General features: G+C 38.1%; 1 protein-coding gene across 1 annotated transcript in view; it reads right to left on the bottom strand.

Moving 5' to 3' along the window:
• Window positions 1-18,979, bottom strand: part of LOC124607720 (glutaminase kidney isoform, mitochondrial-like) — a 177,042-nt gene that overhangs the window by 24,231 nt on the left and 133,832 nt on the right. The window contains exons 9-10 of the mRNA XM_047139931.1: window positions 9,684-9,841; window positions 4,379-4,519 (exon numbers count right to left, since the gene is read on the bottom strand). Of these exons, the coding sequence (XP_046995887.1) occupies window positions 4,379-4,519; window positions 9,684-9,841 (299 nt within the window). The remainder of the gene's footprint in view (window positions 1-4,378; window positions 4,520-9,683; window positions 9,842-18,979) is intronic.

Raw genomic sequence — 18,979 nt, 5'->3', positions numbered from 1 at the left:
CAACCTTGCTCACAGAGTTTCAACAAAACTCATACTCTACAGCATTGGATCCCACAACTGATCCAGGAACTCTGGTTCTGATCTGAGTAGAAAACTTCGTCCAGAGACTTAAGGATTGTGCAAAAACCTAGGCTGTGATTTGATTCCTCTGGATGAAATGACTAAGCTTCTAGTGATCAGCTGGCAAAGCATTTGCAGCATAGTCCCAGAGTTTGAAGCAGTCCTAAAAAGAAGTGGAGGTCATACGATAAGGTACAAAAAACCACCTAAAAACTGAAGTTGATAACAGCAAGATTAATCCAACAGTATTTGCATAGGATAAGCTCATGGTATATGGGGATGGTGTTTTAGTCAGAGTAGACAGGAAACTCAACTACACTTGGATAATAATTGAAGCTGTGGGTGAGATTGTTTGAGCAATACTCAGTATCATGGATGACCATAAACTTACACTTACATCCTTATAGCTATCAACAGGCAGGTCCCCAGACACAACTGAAAAATTGGAAAATAATGTCAGCTCACTAACACACATGTTCCCAATACCATTGTTGGATGATACTTAAATCATGCAAAAGTGTTAGACATGATAAGACATCCTACAAAATAATAGTAAATGGTTTCTCTGAATCCTACTTAGCACAAATAGTTTACAAACCCACTCATTATGGAAACATGTTAGATGTAATGGCAACAAATAGGCCAGATCTCTTTCGGAATGTTCAAATTGAAACCAGTATCAGTGATGATGAGTGGTTGTAGCGACAATGGTTACTAAAGTACAAATGGTATCTAAAATGAGTAGGAATATTTAAAAGTTCAGTAAGGTACATAAAGGGGCAAACAAGTCATACCTAAAAAAGAAATCATTTACATCTGGGCCAAAGCAGGTACAGAAACAGTGGCTGAAGTCTAAAAGAATAGTTGACCATGCATCAATGTAGTATAACAGTTCATGATGGGAGGGACCCTGAATGGTATACAGTCACTGTAAAAAAAACTTCTAAAGATACAGTGACTACTGCGTAATCAGTATAAAACAAATCATAGGGCTAAAGATAGAGTGGTTCTGAGTGAAACCTGTTTGGCTGTCAATAGAGCAATGTGTGAAGCCTCCAATATCTCAATGCCAAAATTCTGCTGAATGATCTATTACAAAACCCAGATGACATAAGAACAGAAATTGAGGGTAGCAAACTGAAAACAGAAATTCCAAACTCCATTCTCAAATGTGCCTTTACTAAAAAAGGTACAGAATAATGGCCCATTTTATTTCTTGCTGCTCTACAAATATGAATGGCATAAACTGATAGTCATTAAAGAGTAGCACTCAGAGGGACAAAGTGGATTGTGATCAATGTTAGTGGACACTTTCAACTTCGAAGAACCAACATTTACTGTGCTACACAGACACAAATTGTACTTATTAGTATGGTGTCAGGTCCCCGTGGTTGTGAATACAAGCATCCAGACATGGTGGCATAGAAATGTAAAGGTCTCAGATGTAGCCCTGTGATTGTCCATCCCATACTGCTTGCAGTTCAGCATGCAGCTCCTGCAGACTGGTGGTTGGAGCCAGAGTCCTAGTGGCACACTCCATGACATCCCACACATCCTTGATCAGAGGGAGATCAGAGCATGTATCTGGCAATGGCAGAGTATACACAGCCGCTAAGCACATTCTGAAGTTGGCACTGGTATGTGGATGAGCGTTGTCCTGTTCAAATAGGGCATTGGTGTGGGTGTTCATGAATGGCAAAGGCACTGATTGCAGGACCTCTTCCAGGTACACACCTGCTGCCATGCAACCTGTTAGGAATGCTAACAGTGAACAGGAACCATAGGTTATCACTTCTCACACCATCACACCAGGCTCACAGGACATGTGATGTGAGACCACAAACCGCTCTTTGTGACACTGTGCACTGTACCTCCAGATACAAACCCAGTGGTCATCAACGCTAAGGCAGAAGCAGGACTCTTCACTAAAGATGACTGGCTGCCAGTCTGCAGGGTCTTGTGCATGTCAGTGCCAACATTAGGTGAGTCAGACATGATGTATCATAGTGGTCAGCATACAGTGAGATCTGTGACATGCAGCCACCTGCTAATGGTATGAGCAAATACAGGATGTTGCATAGATGGCAGGACACCCCACTGAATGGTCCCTATCATTGCAACTGGATCTTTTCATCTATGGCAGACAATCTGTCAGTCCTCCTTCCTTGTGGTGTATATCAGACATTCAGAACCTACAAGTCAGACAAGCATGCCTTCCTGTATCCATTTCTGCCAACAACAGGGAGTGTTGGTGTCCTTACAACCAGTATGGTGTACAATATGGAGATAGGACCACCAGCCTCCTGCAGACCCACAATGTGGCCCCTCTTGAACTTGTCTAATTGGGCAACCCACTATCAAACATTTTGCCTAGGTATAGTGCACATCCAGGTGATGCTCTAGTGATTCTACCCACTGTCATACTGGGTGGCATAGCCATGTGTAATCCTCTTATGTCAACTGATGGGCATAACATAATGGTCCCAATCACACTCCCTGGGTGTGTGACCGACCACGCAAAAGTAATCATTGGCATAGATAATGGCATGTAACATTCTCACTGTAGTGTCACCGCCAGACACCACACTTGCTAGGTGGTAGCTTTTAAATCGGCTGCGATCCGTTAGTATACATCGGACCCGTGTGTCGCCACTATGAGTGATTGCAGACCGAGCGCCGCCACACGGCAGGTCTAGAGAGACTCCCTAGCACTCACCCCAGTTGGACAGCCGACTTTGCTAGTGACGGTTCTCTGTTTACATACGCTCTCATTTGCAGACGACAGTTTAGCATAGCCTTCAGCTACGTCATTTGCTACAACCTAGCAAGGCACCATATTCTTCAAGAATGTATTCTAAACTGATAATATTGTAAATCATGTACCATCAAGAGCGACATTCATCATTAATGGATTAAAGTTAAGTATCAAACTAATTACGTCTGCTTTCTGAATTCTAATTCCTTGTCATGTTCCAGACCTCACGTCAGTATAGTTCTTCCCTCCTCACGCCAGCCTGCGTGAGCTAAAACGCGTGCATTTCAGCCTCCTCTAGTAACACAGTGTTGGCTCTTCTGCCAACACAACACTCACTCTACTGTAGAATCCTAGGAACATGTACTCAGCTCATACATAATTAGTTATTTTGAACAGAATGACCTCCTTCATGCCAAACACCAAAAATAATTCTGAAAACATTAGTGATGCAAAACCCAACTTATGCTTTTTTGTATTACATCCTGAAAGCCATGCACCATGGTTAAAGTGTATACAGTACAAGTCAGTACTACATAAAAATGTTATTAACATAAGTATGAGCATCTGTGGATCAAAAAAATTTGTGATTAGATTGAGAATCATTGACAGAAGTACAAGTAACATTAGGCATGCCTCAGGGAATTTTGCTATGACTCTTGCTATCCATGTCACATACTAATGACTTGGCTGACTATTGGAAATAATGCAGTTACGCGCAATGAAGTACTGTACGAAAAAAAATGGACAAATATCGAGTCAGATCTTGACAAAATTTCAAAGTGGTGCAAAGATTGACACTTGCTGTAAATGAACAGAAATGTAAAATTGTGTGTTTCACAAAATGAAGAAAAGTAATATCCTATGACCATAATATCAATGAGTCACTGTTTGAACCAGTCAACTCAACTTTTTGTAACAGTTTGTAGGGGTATAAAGTGGGAATATCATATACACTTTGACAAAGGTAAGGCATGAGGAAGACTTTGGATCATTGATAGAATACTGGAAATATAGTCAATCTACAGCGGAGACCACTTACAGATAGTTTGCACATCTAATCTTAGAATACTGCTCAAATGTGTGGGCCCCACATCAACTAGGACTAACAAGAGTATAGACAACATACAGAAAGAAGGGCAGCCCATTAGTCTAAGGAGGGCAACATGGGAAAGCTGAAAAACAATAAGTGACTGACACTTGAATAATGATACCAATTATTCCTTGAAAGTCTATTTACAAAGTTTCAAGAACCACTATCAACTGAAGAATTCAGATATATTCTTAAGCCCCTACTTTTCACTCCTGTAGGCACACGGAAAACAAGATTAAACTAATTGCAGCATGCACAGAGGCACTTAAGTTGTCTTTCTTCTACACACAATTAGAACAGGAAGTTTCCAAAGTATGTGTGCAGATGTAGATGTGGAATTAAGCTATCTTTAGAACAAATATGTCAGTAAATATCCACATTACAATGAAGGAGAAGTATCTAAGAAAAATATTTCAAGGATATCTTCACATAAAAGTAAAATACATGATTAAACAAACCAGAAATAGTTGTACCTGTCACTTGGATTATGAGGCACTTTACATACTTCCAAAAGAAACTTAACACACTCCAGGTGGCCCTCAGCTGCAGCTAAGTGTAAAGGTGTTCGTCCATCATAATCTGTCTTTGTCATATCAAACCCCATCAAATAGAACCTGTAACAAAGACATGCTGACACAAGGAATTTATTCATGAATATTAATTTGAAATTTATATATGTGACATTAGTTTACCTTCACTTTATCATTACCAAGAGCAGAATAATAAAAATGAGAATTCAGTCATGTACGTTTAAACTGGAGATAATACCAATATTACCAAGTTGAATAGAAAAGTTTGTAACAACATGTGACTGGGATGTCTTCTTAGCTTGTACTGGCTGTGAGCATGACAGTAAGGTGCAAGACAGAAAAGATGCACAATATCAATACATTTGGCTGAAGGCAGATGAAGGGTGCATGGTCCATGGGTCACATGCAGGCAATGTGTTTTTCATGGACCACTATCAAAGGTGTAAGACAGGGACCCTTCTTTCATTAAAGCTGTTGCAACATGAGTTAACTGCTGTGATCAATGACTCCACAGTGACTCAAGTCACTGCCAACCATCGTGAATTTTAATAGCATGCACATAGGCTACAGTGCTTGAGAATAATAACCAGTGACCAGCAATGCCAACAAGAACCACATGCTTTCTGTGGGGTACAAAAATAAGTTTCTTTGCCATCAAATCTCAAAGACCACAGAAATTAACCTGGTTATAGGAATACTAGCATTACATTCCTGAAAGGTAGAAAGTGGTTACATGGGTTACTGAGTCATGGTATGTGTTCGTGACAAGATATGAGTGTATCAAAAACAAAAAGGTGATGTTTCATGCTTGGCAACAGAGCACCATTAAAGCAAGTTATTGAGATTATGTTCCATGGGAGATGATCACATAGGATAAATAGAGCCTTAATATGTCTGTCATCATTTTTCAATGGTGACCAATACAGGAATGTACTATCCAATCACTTGCATCTATTTGTTCATCTACAGCTTCTTGTTGGCAACATACCCCTTTTACAAAGAAATGCTCCATCCTATTACTCCCAGATCACATGAGACTGATGGTTTGAGGACCACCCAATGAAGATGAGAATTTTGATGCCTCGTGGATACCATGGAGAGCATACCATGGCATGTCTGTTCTGTCAGTCTGAAACAATATGCTGCACACTTCTAGGTACCTGTCTTCTAGTTCAAGTGCTGATGAGTGTATTGCACAGAACAAATCAATGCTTATGAAAGGGAAGCTGATGCATAAACTCTCAGTAAAGAAAAATGAAGTGACTGGACAAAGAAAAATCATAATAAATATCTAAGACAAAACATGTCTGAATAAAATTTCTGGCCAAAACTCTCCCAGATGCAATATGTGTCAGGCACAGAAATGCAATGAATAAAATAATTTGCTTGTCTCATAACTACTTTAGGTTACGCAAAGATATAAATAAAATTTCGCCATGAGGTGTAACTTGTATTATTAATGGTTACCCATATGCATACATACAACTTTGGTAAGAGGTGTTACTTTTGCACCACTTATGGGTTCTGATGGAATGCTCCTTGCCTTCCATATGAGAAGTGAATGAGCAATGTGCTGCTTAAGAGAAATAAATATGTTATGAAATTTTGTTGCTTTGAAACTTGTATAAAAGACATCCTAAATTTCATGTTTGTGAGATAGAGGTCATGTGTGTGTGTGTGTGTGTGTGTGTGTGTGTGTGTGTGTGTGTGTGTTGTGTGTTGTGCCATCCCCATGACATTACTGTGAAAATTTACAAAACTAGTGTGACAATATAAAAAACAATTGTAATAACGAAAATATTGATAAAAGCCATAAAGACAATGTGTTGTGATTATTGTAGTGAAATATTGTAAAATAATATATAAAAAGAACAATGAAAATTACAATTAATATGAAAACTATGTATTTCAAGGATAATCTGTGAACAAAGATAAAAATGAATAGACAGTCTTATAATGAGGAAGAAAGAGAGAGAAAAAAAAAAACTATCTACTCTTTGTTTTGTTCTTGACGATTCATGATGAGAATGATACGTGTTTGTTACTAATACTGTAAGAAAAAGCATTCTTATGATAATAATAATTAATTCTATCAATGTGTAAACTTTTGTTTTCCTTTCAATAGTGTAGGGAAAGGCATCCCATAATTATTACTGAACAATTTGCAGTTTTCATAGACTGAGCTGATTTTGTTTCAAAGACACAATCACGGGCAAGCACATTATGGTGAGAACATAATTTTAAGTTTTTCATTACACCACACGGCTTAAAAATATGAACTCACTCACTGAGAATTATGTGTTTAAGTGTTTCACTTGAAAGTGAATTAATATTTCATTGCAGAAACAGTTTTTGTGTTAGCAGAGGCCAGTCAGCATGGATCAGGTCTCACACAATCCACTACAAAAAAAAAAAAGTAACTGATATGTAAATAGAAAATAGCTTTCAAAGAATTTTAATCAGTTCTATAACAAGATCTCAATGAAAACCTCACAGAAAGCCCAGAGTCTCTTCTCATTAAGAGAACAATGAAGCTGGTTGAATTTTAATGTGCACAACATTTAGCTTTGCTACATTTCATGTCTAATATGTTGAACACAAACATGCCAGACTGCTTAAACTCACAGTTGAAAAGAAATTAACATTACTTGCACAACAATCAAAGCCTTTCATGTAACCATCAAGATTTTGGTGCACCTTAACACAGCATTTCAGCTTTGTGTTGCAGAGCGGCACTGCACATCTGCAAACGATGAAAGGTATATGGAACATAATATTCTAATAATGATAGGTCCTCAGAAAACTAAAGTGTCTGGGGCCAAAGCGCCGAAGAAAAGTACATTTCTTTTTATTGAAAATAGCAAAGCTGAATTAAGGTGGTTCTAATAGTGTTGCACTTTCTAATTTGCAACCTTTCATATCAGAGAACATCATTACGTGTTAGTAGAATTGAGTATTCTGCATTGACAACTACATTTACCATTGATACTGAGAATAAGTCATCTTAATTATTTCTTGTGCTACACAAACATTGACAGTAACCATATGTTAACAAGCTTAAAGGGTTGGGTAATGTTTTTTATGTTAATATCTTATTTCTGACAAAATGAGAAAAGCTGCCAAAAATATTAATAATACTTTTGAAAGCAGGATTGGTATGCTGCCGGAATTTGTCAGTATATTAAGTTACATCTATAATGTGCAACTAAACTGTCTGTTTTCTTTAATTGTCTGTAAACATATAAAACAAATATATCAACAAGAACATTTTTATTGAAATGTGGTGTTGGGCAAATGAATTTTCCTAAAATTATAAAAATTCTTAAACCTTCCAAATAAGGTTACATTCATTCATGATATTCAACTATTTGTACAGCATCTAATGAGATACCCTATGCAGATGGTAACAGAATTACAACAGCACTTGCATCATTGTGAGAGCAAACCACTTTTCTTTCATTGTTATGCACTATCACAATGCAAAAGGCCTGAGCCATTCTCCTTCGCACATATCTATGATATGTCCAGGTGTAATAGCTTCAGATTTTATACTAGGTTTTTCATGTATATTATGGTGGGCATTCCATGTTTAACAAATTTTCTCTATTTATCTTGCGTAATAGAAGTACAAAATGATAAACCCTGCCTGACAAAAAGTGAAGCACCCAGAAGACATGATTTGGTGTCAATGCAACTTTGTTGACATTCATAGAGCTGCAGGATATGTAAATGATTAGAACAGCAATTCTATGTGACAGCTAGACTAGTCATCAGATTGCATTAGGGTTGTTCATGTCTAGTGTTGCTACCACACCTAGTTAGGGTAGAGAAAGGGTGTATCACATGTTGAATGACCACTGCAAAGGACATACAGATGCCGTATACTTATGTGAGACAACATTATCAGCACCAGACAGAGTTTCATTGGGTCTACATTTGACCAGCTGGTCAAATCATGCAATATCCAGATTTGTGGGGCATTTGGAGATGACAGAGGCCTGATGTTGGACAGCACGAGAACACGACACGCGGCTAAAGGCACCATGTCATGGACTGCGCAGCCCCTCCCACTGGAGGTTCAAATTCTCCCTCAGGCATGGGTGTGTAAGCGTAAGTTAGTTTAAGTAGATGTGTAAGTCTAGGGTCTGATGATCTCAGCAGTTTGGTCCCTTAGAAATTCACACACACACAAAATTGGCAATGTTTTGAGAGGTGCTATGACCAGGAAGCATGGATGACATCACATCACATTAAGTGAACAATCAAGGTTCTGCTCTACCTCAGATGACCATCATCAATGACATAGAGCAAGGTCCCATTATTCCAATGTTTTGGAGAGGCACAGTGATGGTAGTCCTGGTGTCATGGCATCGGAAGCCATTGGGCGTGGCTTCAGTTCAAGGCTGGTAGTGATTGAGGGAACTCTGATACCACAACGGTACATCATGGCCAACCAGGGCCCTCATGTGTTCCCTCTCATGCTGTCGTTTTTCAACAGGACAATATTCATCCACACATGGCACATGTCTCTATGAACTTCCTGAATGATGTTGAAGTACTCCTGTGGCCAACAAGATCTCCAGATCTGTCCCCAATAGAACGTTTGTGCAGCTAGCTGTAATGCATTTTAACCTCTTCCCTCCCTCTGGAAAAAACTAATAATTCCAAAAGCAAGCACTGAGTCATCACTTTTACTTTTTTATGTGTCTAACAACAATACTGAATATTTTGCCTTCTGAATTTCCATTATGGTACACCAAAATGAAACCCAGTCATATTGCCATGCATGTTAACATGCCACTTCTGGGATTCAGGAAGATGCACCATGCCCGGTTCAGATCCACTCATTGGATTAATAACACGGGCCAAGGGCTACTGTGCCAGTCAGCCTGGATATGGTTTTTACATGGTTTCCCAGATCAAACTAGGTGAATACCATGGAGGGGAAGAGGAGGGGGCAGAGCAGGGGAAGGAGGGAAAGCAACAGAAAGAACATCTGGCAATCCTCTACCACTAACATTGCCAAATCCATATTAACAAACCTACCCCATGAAGACACAGGACAAGAGCAGGAAAAAGAAGAAAGAAAAGTACATAGAAATGAAATACAGAAAGTAGAAGTGACATTTAGTCAATAAACTGTGTACTAAATAACCATTTGGTGTGTTACAGCTGAAACTGATTATTAATAATATATTATCATATCTTGAAACAAAGACTTATTAATAATTTTAGTTTATTACTATACCTTTTTAGTGCTAGCAAATCTCCCATTGCAGCATAAAAGAGTAATTTTATTATACTCATTTCATCTAATCCTGCATGCAATTTTAGAGGGTGTTTTTTATTGACTATTGCATGTCCAAGTTGCTCATATGGATGAAATGTGTATTCTCTTAAAAGTTCCTGCAAAATGTCACAATAGTAAGTGGTTTGGGACTATTAATGCAAGATATTAACAATCTAGTATTTAACATAGCCAATCAAAATTTCATGACCTAGAATCAGAAGGTAGTATGTATAACTTATGAAATCTGTTCTATTACTGTTACATGTGGCTGTACTCGCGTATCAGTAGTTTCATTATAATGAGTGATCGTGTGTAAGTAAACTATTGTACATGCAACATCAGCTGCCCTTATGTGTCTGCCTGTTTGGGTAAGCATAGCTGCGTAGCTGACCATGTACCCTCACCCTCTGTTCAACTGCCTCAAAGCATGATGCAGCAGAACACGCTGCATTGCTCCCAAGTGGTGCATATGGATATGTGGGCAGAAATGTGCATCTATGCATTATGTTATTGAAGCAGCTACACAAAATGCAATGTGTAAATTATGCATATGTACAACATATCAACCAATAAAAGCATTTCCACAAATATGATCCAGATCCAAAGTCAAAGAGTACATAGTTTTATCAAAGAGTAACTATGTTTCCCTAATCCATGTTATATTCTTCAAATCAATAAATATCATGTACTACACACTTTCTAAGTGGCCAATGATTTTCCTCCGGGTTCAGGCTACAGGCTATCTCCATACCAAATTTCATTGAAATGGTTTCAGTAGTTTAGCCACAGAAACATAAGAGACACAGTTATTTTGAATTTATAATTTTAGTATGGATGCTTTTAGGGGAATTAACATTTATTTCTAAATATTCTTGAAGTTTCTGTCATAAATGTAATCAAAAGAAAGCTCCGCCACAGCATTCCACATTTTATCTGCAGAAAAACATTGTAACATTCAGAACTACTTTTGTTTATAAAACAATTGTAATTTGACAGAAACTGAACATACTGAGTATCACATGACACGTGTGCATTGTAAGACAAGTTTTGCTATTTTTATAAAACTGTTAAGTTGTAACTTTACATGAGAGCAGGACACTCTTGTAAGTAGCATAAAAAGATACAAATTTTAATCACTGACAAATACAGTGGCATGTTGTTAGTCACATTTAAAACTGTGTCACAAAGATTCAAAATTTTTCATGTTTAACTTGTCCAAGAGAAGGATAAAATTGAGCCATGGAACCAGGAGAAGCTCTCTGAAATACTGCTATTCTCTGATTAAAATTACTTTGTGGCTTACAATCTGCAGTGGTGGTGGCGGTGGTGGTGGGAGGCAGTGTTCTTGTATCAACAAACCAAGTAACACAGTACGCGCGTGGAGTTGGGAGAAAGAGCTATGATCAGCTGATGGCTGGCCCCTACCATTTGACACACTGGAACATCAGTCAGAAAGTTATTTTAATCAAAGTTTAACTTGTATTGCTGACACACTAGCATGAAACTATTTTTAATCAATTACCATATTACAAGAGAATGTTTGGTCAAGTCAGGCCCAGGGTATTTGCCCCATGTGGCAATTTCAGGAGGCATCAAAATCGTATTCTTGAATAAAAAAAACCTTGTTTAATAAAGTGCCTAGCACCCAGTGCATGATGGTCTATTTATAATTCATATGATTTTGAAATACATCCCTGGTGGTTTTTGGACATTTCTGAACACATTCTACATTGATTTTTGATCAAATCATAAGTTGATTTTTGAAAGTGTGCATGGTGTATGCGATGTCTCTGGCAAGGGAATACCAATCACATCAGAAATAAAAAAACGTTCCTGTAGACAAACGGGGATGATGCTATATGAGATGGATCGAATAAACCCAAATGAGTGAATGCCAAAAATACTGTTTGTTTATGTGGTTGATTTGGTGTGTGAATGATAAGTGTTGCTATAATTATTTGTGAAATTCATAGATACAGACTGCCAGAGTGGAAATAAGTAACTAACAGGAATAACAGGTAAGAAAGATAACATATTATCTTCTTGGTGTATCCAAGAAAATGAAATTTTCACAGATAATTTTTGCCAGATTTCTACACTACCAAGGGCTTTTGTTAGAATGAGGAAGAAGAAGAAATGTGGACATCATACACATTATATGGAAGAATAAGACAATTCCAAATTTGTATAAGAATTTTGTACTACTACTACTTTTTGATCTCATGCTTGAGAAACTGGAGCATACGAATGAAATGTGAAACTATTTCCTAACATAAAACATTTTTCTTGTATTCAGCCTAATAGGCATTTGATATTGGCACTTCATGAATTATGTTCTGTCATGTTATTTATGTAAATGTGGTAGATAAAAATAAACATTTGTGCCAAAACAGTCTCTTTTATTTGGCATGTGTTACAACTGCTGCAGTATTAGAAAGGTCTATTTCATTTTATCTACAGGCAGTTACAAAATACATGTAATCAAATCAAGAAACCACACCAGTCTTGGGTATTATTTGTATTAACAGCTTTATTAGATAATGACATTTTGAGTTTTTATGTAGCAAAACGTTTGATGAACTTTGATGAGGTAATAGACTCCTTTGCAGAAAGGAAAGCACACCATGGTAAACTGTAGCAAGATTGGGGAGAAAAAAATTGCTGGTACCTAAAGATTGAAGAAATATGCCCTATCTTGCTTGTCTCTTGTCTTGACTAGTTTTATTTTTCCTATATTTAATTTTATGTCACATGAAAGAGAAAGTTATTAGCTAATAAACAATAAAGAGTGCAAATTTTCTGAAGAGTTCCTTTTTTCCTGGCCACAAATAATCCCACCCAGTATTAGTTATGAGTTTTTTTTGAGAGGGGTAGGATGTAAAACCAGCTGACTGGGAGCTGGACAGGCACCATAATAGGACATTTTAATTTCCACTGTCCTGAATATAGGTTCAATGGCTTTCATTACAAAATATACATGTTTGAATTCCACAGAGCAAAATAAAGTGATGTGTGATAGGAGAATGATGTGTGAAGAGGCATGGCACTGCACTTTGGCACACTTTAGACAGAATAACATGTCTTACGTTTCCTCAAACATAAATGTTTTATGTCTGTATATCAAACTCTTCAGAGAGATGTACACTACAAAATTAACATAATTTTGAAAGATCTGTGGGTGTGCCACTATCAAGTTTTTGCCCCAGTTAGGAAATGTCTTAGATCCGGGGCTGGGACAAGTCTAAAAAATATGGTTGAAAATTTTGCCCAATAATGTTTTCTAGTGAAGTGCTGAGAGTGACAAATGGAAAGGATTACAAATTGTTTAAACGAGCTATAAATGACTTGTCAGTAAATTATTTTCTATTGATCACTACTAATTCTCTGTGTTTTGCAATGGTACACCCTCATCTGTCATTCTGTTAATATCAAATATACTCGCCTTGGTGAGCTTTTCAGAAGTACATCCTGCCCTGAAGTAATGCATAATGTTCCTCCATCGAGAACAGCTGTGGGAAACCTAGCTACATTAGCATGTCAAGAGGAGTGCATGGAATTAACTGTCCCATCATTGTAAAGAGAGTTCATTCTGTTAGGACTAGCTGCCACAACTATGTTCAAAAGAATTTTTGAACAAATTTTGATTAGAGTAACAGTCTAAGATGATACTGTCCTACTCATTCATATATGACTTCTGATATCAACAGAATAACAGCAACACCAAAAGCATAGATTCCCCTAGTAGTTATGAATGTATGAGTTGTTGTGTGAATGTGTGAGAGCTTTACTTCTCAGGAAAGACTTTGTCTGAAAGGTTAAATGTTTCGAGTACTATTTTCATTACGCCTGTCTGAGAGGAAATGCTTCCTCTATTTGGTGATGAGTGATCCATCATTTCCATATTGATATAATTCTTTTTAAATTCAATGTTGTTTAGTTCAGATCACACATACAATAGTTGCATAAAATAGATAATTTGTTATTCATGCTTTATTTCACTGAAATTTATTATGCTTATTGTGTTACACATATCTACTAATACTATAATCTATGATGACAATGGGTACCTGAAATAAATGTTCATCTCATTGCTGATCACAGCACAGCAGACAATTCTAGTGTACCATCGCACAAAACTGAATTTAATGAAGAGTGGTACTGCAGTTATTCTGTTCTGAAGTTCAATGATTTTTCTTCTTTTTTGTCATTTGTACAGAATTATGAGGATTCCAATGACTCAAACTGGTTGTAATAAATCATTTTAGAAGACAGCATTGTGTCATGCATTCTTCTGAGTATATATGTGCTGTTAAATTTTTTTCTGCTATTGAGTTGCATTAAAGTGTGTGAGCTCAATATTAACAATTTCCCACAAATGGTGACACTGTAAAAAGCCATGGATCATGAGAACCACATCAGCTGTGAAATTACAATGCAAACTAAAACAGGTGCATCTCGTTGGAGAACTTATTCCACAATGTGGACAGAGGGCTTACTGCTCCTGTTCCTCAGGCATTTCTAGTCACCAGATGTATGCCAGAAAATTTATGTAATACACAGCCTGTGGACTATTTACTGATGAGCTACATCACATCTTCCATGCTGTATAGCAAAATTGTTTTTTTGCCATACATGCCTCAGCAGCCAGACCTGAGGTTCAAAATACTGGAACTTCCATTTTCTGCCCGTGCTGTATGTAATGATAATTTTTAATTTGTGCTTACCAATTGTGTTTCAGAGACTCAAACTCTTTTCTTACTGTTGTTGTTCAAGACTTTCCAAAAGTGTGCAAGTAAAGATCACATGCTTCACCATGTTTGAAATGAAGACACCTATGCATTCAATAAGTGTTAAAAAGTGGGGTTGTTGGTGGCAAATCTACATCATAATTTTGGCATCCTCTAAAAGCAATAATGACTGAATAAGAAGTTTCATGGGCACCCTTAAAACAACTGTGATTCTGCTGTCTTTCACTATTAAAGGTACTGTGTGGTGTCACCGCCAGACACCACACTTGCTAGGTGGTAGCCTTTAAATCGGCCGCAGTCCGGTAGACTTCCTAGCACTTGCCCCAGTTGTACAGCCAACTTTGCAAGGAAAGGTTCACTGACAAATATGCTCTCATTTGCCGAGACGTTAGTTAGCATAGCCTTCAGCTACGTTATTTGCTACGACCTAGCAAGGCGCCATTATCAATAGATATTTAACTTGTGATGCCTGTACCATCAGACCGATGTTCTCCAATTATGGATTAAAGTTAAGTATTCTACCAGTTACCTCCTGTTTTGCTAGTCTTATTTCTCTGACCTGTTCCAGACCTCACACCAGCCTGCGTGAGCTTAAACGCGTGCCTTTCGGCTACCGGTCATAGTGGATTGGCTGTCTGGCCAGTCCACTACATACTGTTGTTTCAAATAGTAGGTTGGTGCATAAGTTTGGAGGGTTTTTCTTTTGCAGATTGATTTTCCTGTTGCTATGGGTTTATTTATTGATTGTGCCAAGTGGAGAACTTGGAACATTTCTTGCATTTTATTCTGTTTGAGTTGTATAGAAGGACGACAGCAGTCGAGGCAGCCAGATACATTTGGATTATACATGGGGACAATGCTATTTCACAGAGCATGGCAAGAAAATGGTTTTCTCATTTCGAGGAGGATCATTTTGACATTAGTGACTCTCCATGTTCAGGAAAACATTCAGGGTTTGATGCAGATCATTTAAACACATTAATCCACCATGATCTACATCAGTCTACTGAAGAACTGGAAAATACAATGAACTGTGATCATTTCACCATCATGCGATATTTGCATGCAATGAGGAAGGTTCAAAGATTCAGTCTATAGGTACAGCATGCTCAAAACCAAAGTTACAAAAATCAGTGATTTGCCTGCTTGCTCATCATCAATTGTCTCATGAATGACATCAACCATTATTGTCCTGTATTATTACTGGTAATAAGATAACCTGATGTCTTTACACTAACCAACAGAAAAGAAAGGAATGGTTGAGCCCAAACAAAGCAACAATTCCCAGTACAAATACCTGCATGCATCCACAAAAGTTAATGTTATGCATCTGGTGGAACAGCAACAGAGTGATTTACTATGAATAGCATCCCCAGGATATAAACATCACTGCTGACATTTATTGTCAATGACCAAGACACCTTCCAGATGCAGTACGAGAGTAACAACCAGGAAGATTGTGTGAAGTGATGTTACTCCACAATAACACACACCAACATTCTGCTAGATTGACAAAAACCACTATACAGGAGTTGGTTTGGGAAGTCATTCCACCACACAACTTTTTCATATGATCTTGTGCTCCAGATTTTCACCTTTTTCAATCCCTATCTAACAACCTTCAAGGAACTCCTTTCCAGATGAAAATGTGTTCTGAAGATGGCTCAACAAGCTCTTCACCTCAAACCATGTAATTACTGCAGTCACAGTATCGAAAAGTTATGCCAGCTTTGGTAGACTGCTGTAAATAATGAAGGAGAATGCATTATTAATGACTAAAGTCTGTTATGTGTATCTATTGTGCTTTTAACTTACTGAAAATTGTTATGGACTTGTGCACCAGTAACACCAAATAACACTGCAGACTTGCATTCTCAGTTGCATGTAGCTGATTAAATGTATCAAATTTGGTTGCACAAACTGGTAATGGCAATGCAGGTATAGTTGCTTCAGACATCACTAAAGGGCAGCAGTTCCCACTATCAGAACATATCTGCATACTCCAGTGTGACCTGAACACTCTCTAGCACAGTTCAAGAAACTATAGAAACAGTGCTAACCCATAACAGACCAGCATCTGGTGGAATGTTCACCATGATGTCAACAAACAACTGAACAAGTGTTGCTGGTATCATTTCCAATTCTGACAATGGGCAAGAAAGTGCATTTCTACTTGCAGCTACACGAACAATGACAGTTAGTGGATGTAGGTATGATCAGTCACTTTGTGAAGAAGTTCCTATCCACCAATTGGTCTTTCGCTTCATATAATACAGAAACAGCTTCTGTCAAACCATCTAAAGAAGCTAAATTCACATCCACCACTGGAAATGTCAAGTTTTTATAACACATTACAGTGGACTTTCCTAATAGTTGATGTCATCAAACCCATTCTTGGTGTGATTTCTTGCACCATTTTAACACAGACATTTCCATCTGCCAAGCACATGTATTTATGAATGGTTTATAGATGTATAGGCTCTTGAAACAGCTCCCACACCCTAAACTGTACGTTTCCCCATGATCGTCAACTACACAACATATTCTGTGACACTTCTGCAGCAGGTGCAGTGACGAATAAGTTGGACTCTGATGGCTTGGCCAACAAGATCCAAACTTCTTTGACAGAGGAACTTCATATATTAGTGTGCACTTACAGTGATTTACATGAAAAGTTATCAGCCCTTAGAGAAGTGAAAATAAACATTGTCAAGGAGAACACAGAGTTATGTTCCTGTGAGAGGGGCAAAGAGCTGGAGAAGGCCGAAGCAGAAATTTTGAGAGTAAGTGAAAACATCTCTTAATCCCACCCTCTCTTTGCTACCTTGATCATAAATAGCAACTTGCACCTACCTCTTATGTCACACAAAACACGATCCATCACGTTCCAACTGCTCTGGGACCACCGGTCACCTTCAAGGTTCCCAAGTTAGTGCTGCAGCAAACAATGAGTTTAATGAGTTACTAATTGAAGGGATTAGCCACCACTTTTCCAGTCCTTGAGCATTGTGCTTACACATTTTGAAGAAGAAGGATGTGCCTGGATACCTTGCAGTGACTATCATGCTTTGAATGCAAGCACAACTTCAGACTGATAGCCTGTTCTCAACATACAGGACATTACACATACATTAGTGAGTGCCAAGATATTCAGCATGATGGATTTCAAGAACACATGCTGCCAGGTGTCTGTGGCACTGGCAAACACAACAAAAATGGCCATTTTGACACCATTTTGACTGATTGAGCAGGACTGCATACCATTTGGTCAAAAATGCTGCTCAGGTGTGACAGTGCTTTGCTGATAAAGTGGCATGTGGTGTGCCCTGCTGTTTTGCATATTTCGATGATTTACTAGTGTTCCCAAAAATCTCCAGCACAACATAACAGACATTTACAAATGATTTTTGATAGGCTTTCAGATAAACAAAGACAAATATGCTCTTTGGCAGAAGAAAGTGAATTTCTGAGGTCACTTGGTTATTTCTTCTGTCATTGCACATTTACAGCATAAGACTGACATGATTCAGTCTGCACCGTTTACAGATACCTGCCAACACCTATGCCATTTTATAGGTATGGCAAAAACTTCTATAGATGCTATCTACCTCAAGCAGCAGCCTCACTGGCAGCCCCTCAGTGTCATGTTGTCAGGACCAGATTTAAAAGAACAATGCCCTGTCACTAGGTACATGAAGTGTTGCATCTATTTGACAAGTTAAAATACAGTTTATGGGATCCCATCCTCTTATTGCACGCCATTCATTCTTCTGCACCTCTTGCACTTGATGAATGATAGACAAGCAGCAATAGTGGCTGCTCTTAACCTGATAACTTTGATGCCTACTTTAGCAAGTCAAGAGATGTGTCTTCAGATTTCATAAGACTCCAGTGTCCTTGCCATCTCTGTACACTATGGCCTACAGATGTGGTATGTGTTCTCGTGTCATGTTACATATAGACTCTGTCAAAGCAGTGTTGTTAACACCATAAATTACTCCGTATCCCATATTAACAAGGAATGAATGGACTGTAATGATATTAGTGAATCATAAGTCTATTATGGTGTCCTTGGAAGGGATTAAATAATCCTACTTGCTTCAGTGGATGATTCTTCAGGGCAGATCCCCTGCTATCACCTGTCATTAGATTGCAAGATTCAGTCACTGGCAAAACTATACTGTCACCAGACCAGACTGTCAGACATGCAACCAGCTTCTCCTTACTAGAAGTGGTAGAGTTGTACATCACAAATACCTCTTTATTCTTGGAGCTTTCCACTGTGGAAAGTGAAGAGGGACAGGGGAAGGCATGTGTGGCAACATGAGTAGTCAAAAGCGATCACTGAAGAACTGAAGTGTAGAATGTGTTTCTTTATGATTCTATGGCTTTTGAACCTGGGATGTTGTGTATCAATTGCTTTCATTTGTTTCATATATTTACTACTGAGTTATAATAAAGTGTGTCTTCTTAATGCTAACAAATGCTTACTGTACTGACTGCAGA

This window comes from Schistocerca americana, chromosome 1 (genome assembly GCF_021461395.2).
Source record: "Schistocerca americana isolate TAMUIC-IGC-003095 chromosome 1, iqSchAmer2.1, whole genome shotgun sequence".
Classification (NCBI taxonomy): domain Eukaryota; kingdom Metazoa; phylum Arthropoda; class Insecta; order Orthoptera; family Acrididae; genus Schistocerca; species Schistocerca americana.
This window is presented reverse-complemented; position numbering and strand designations above follow the sequence as displayed.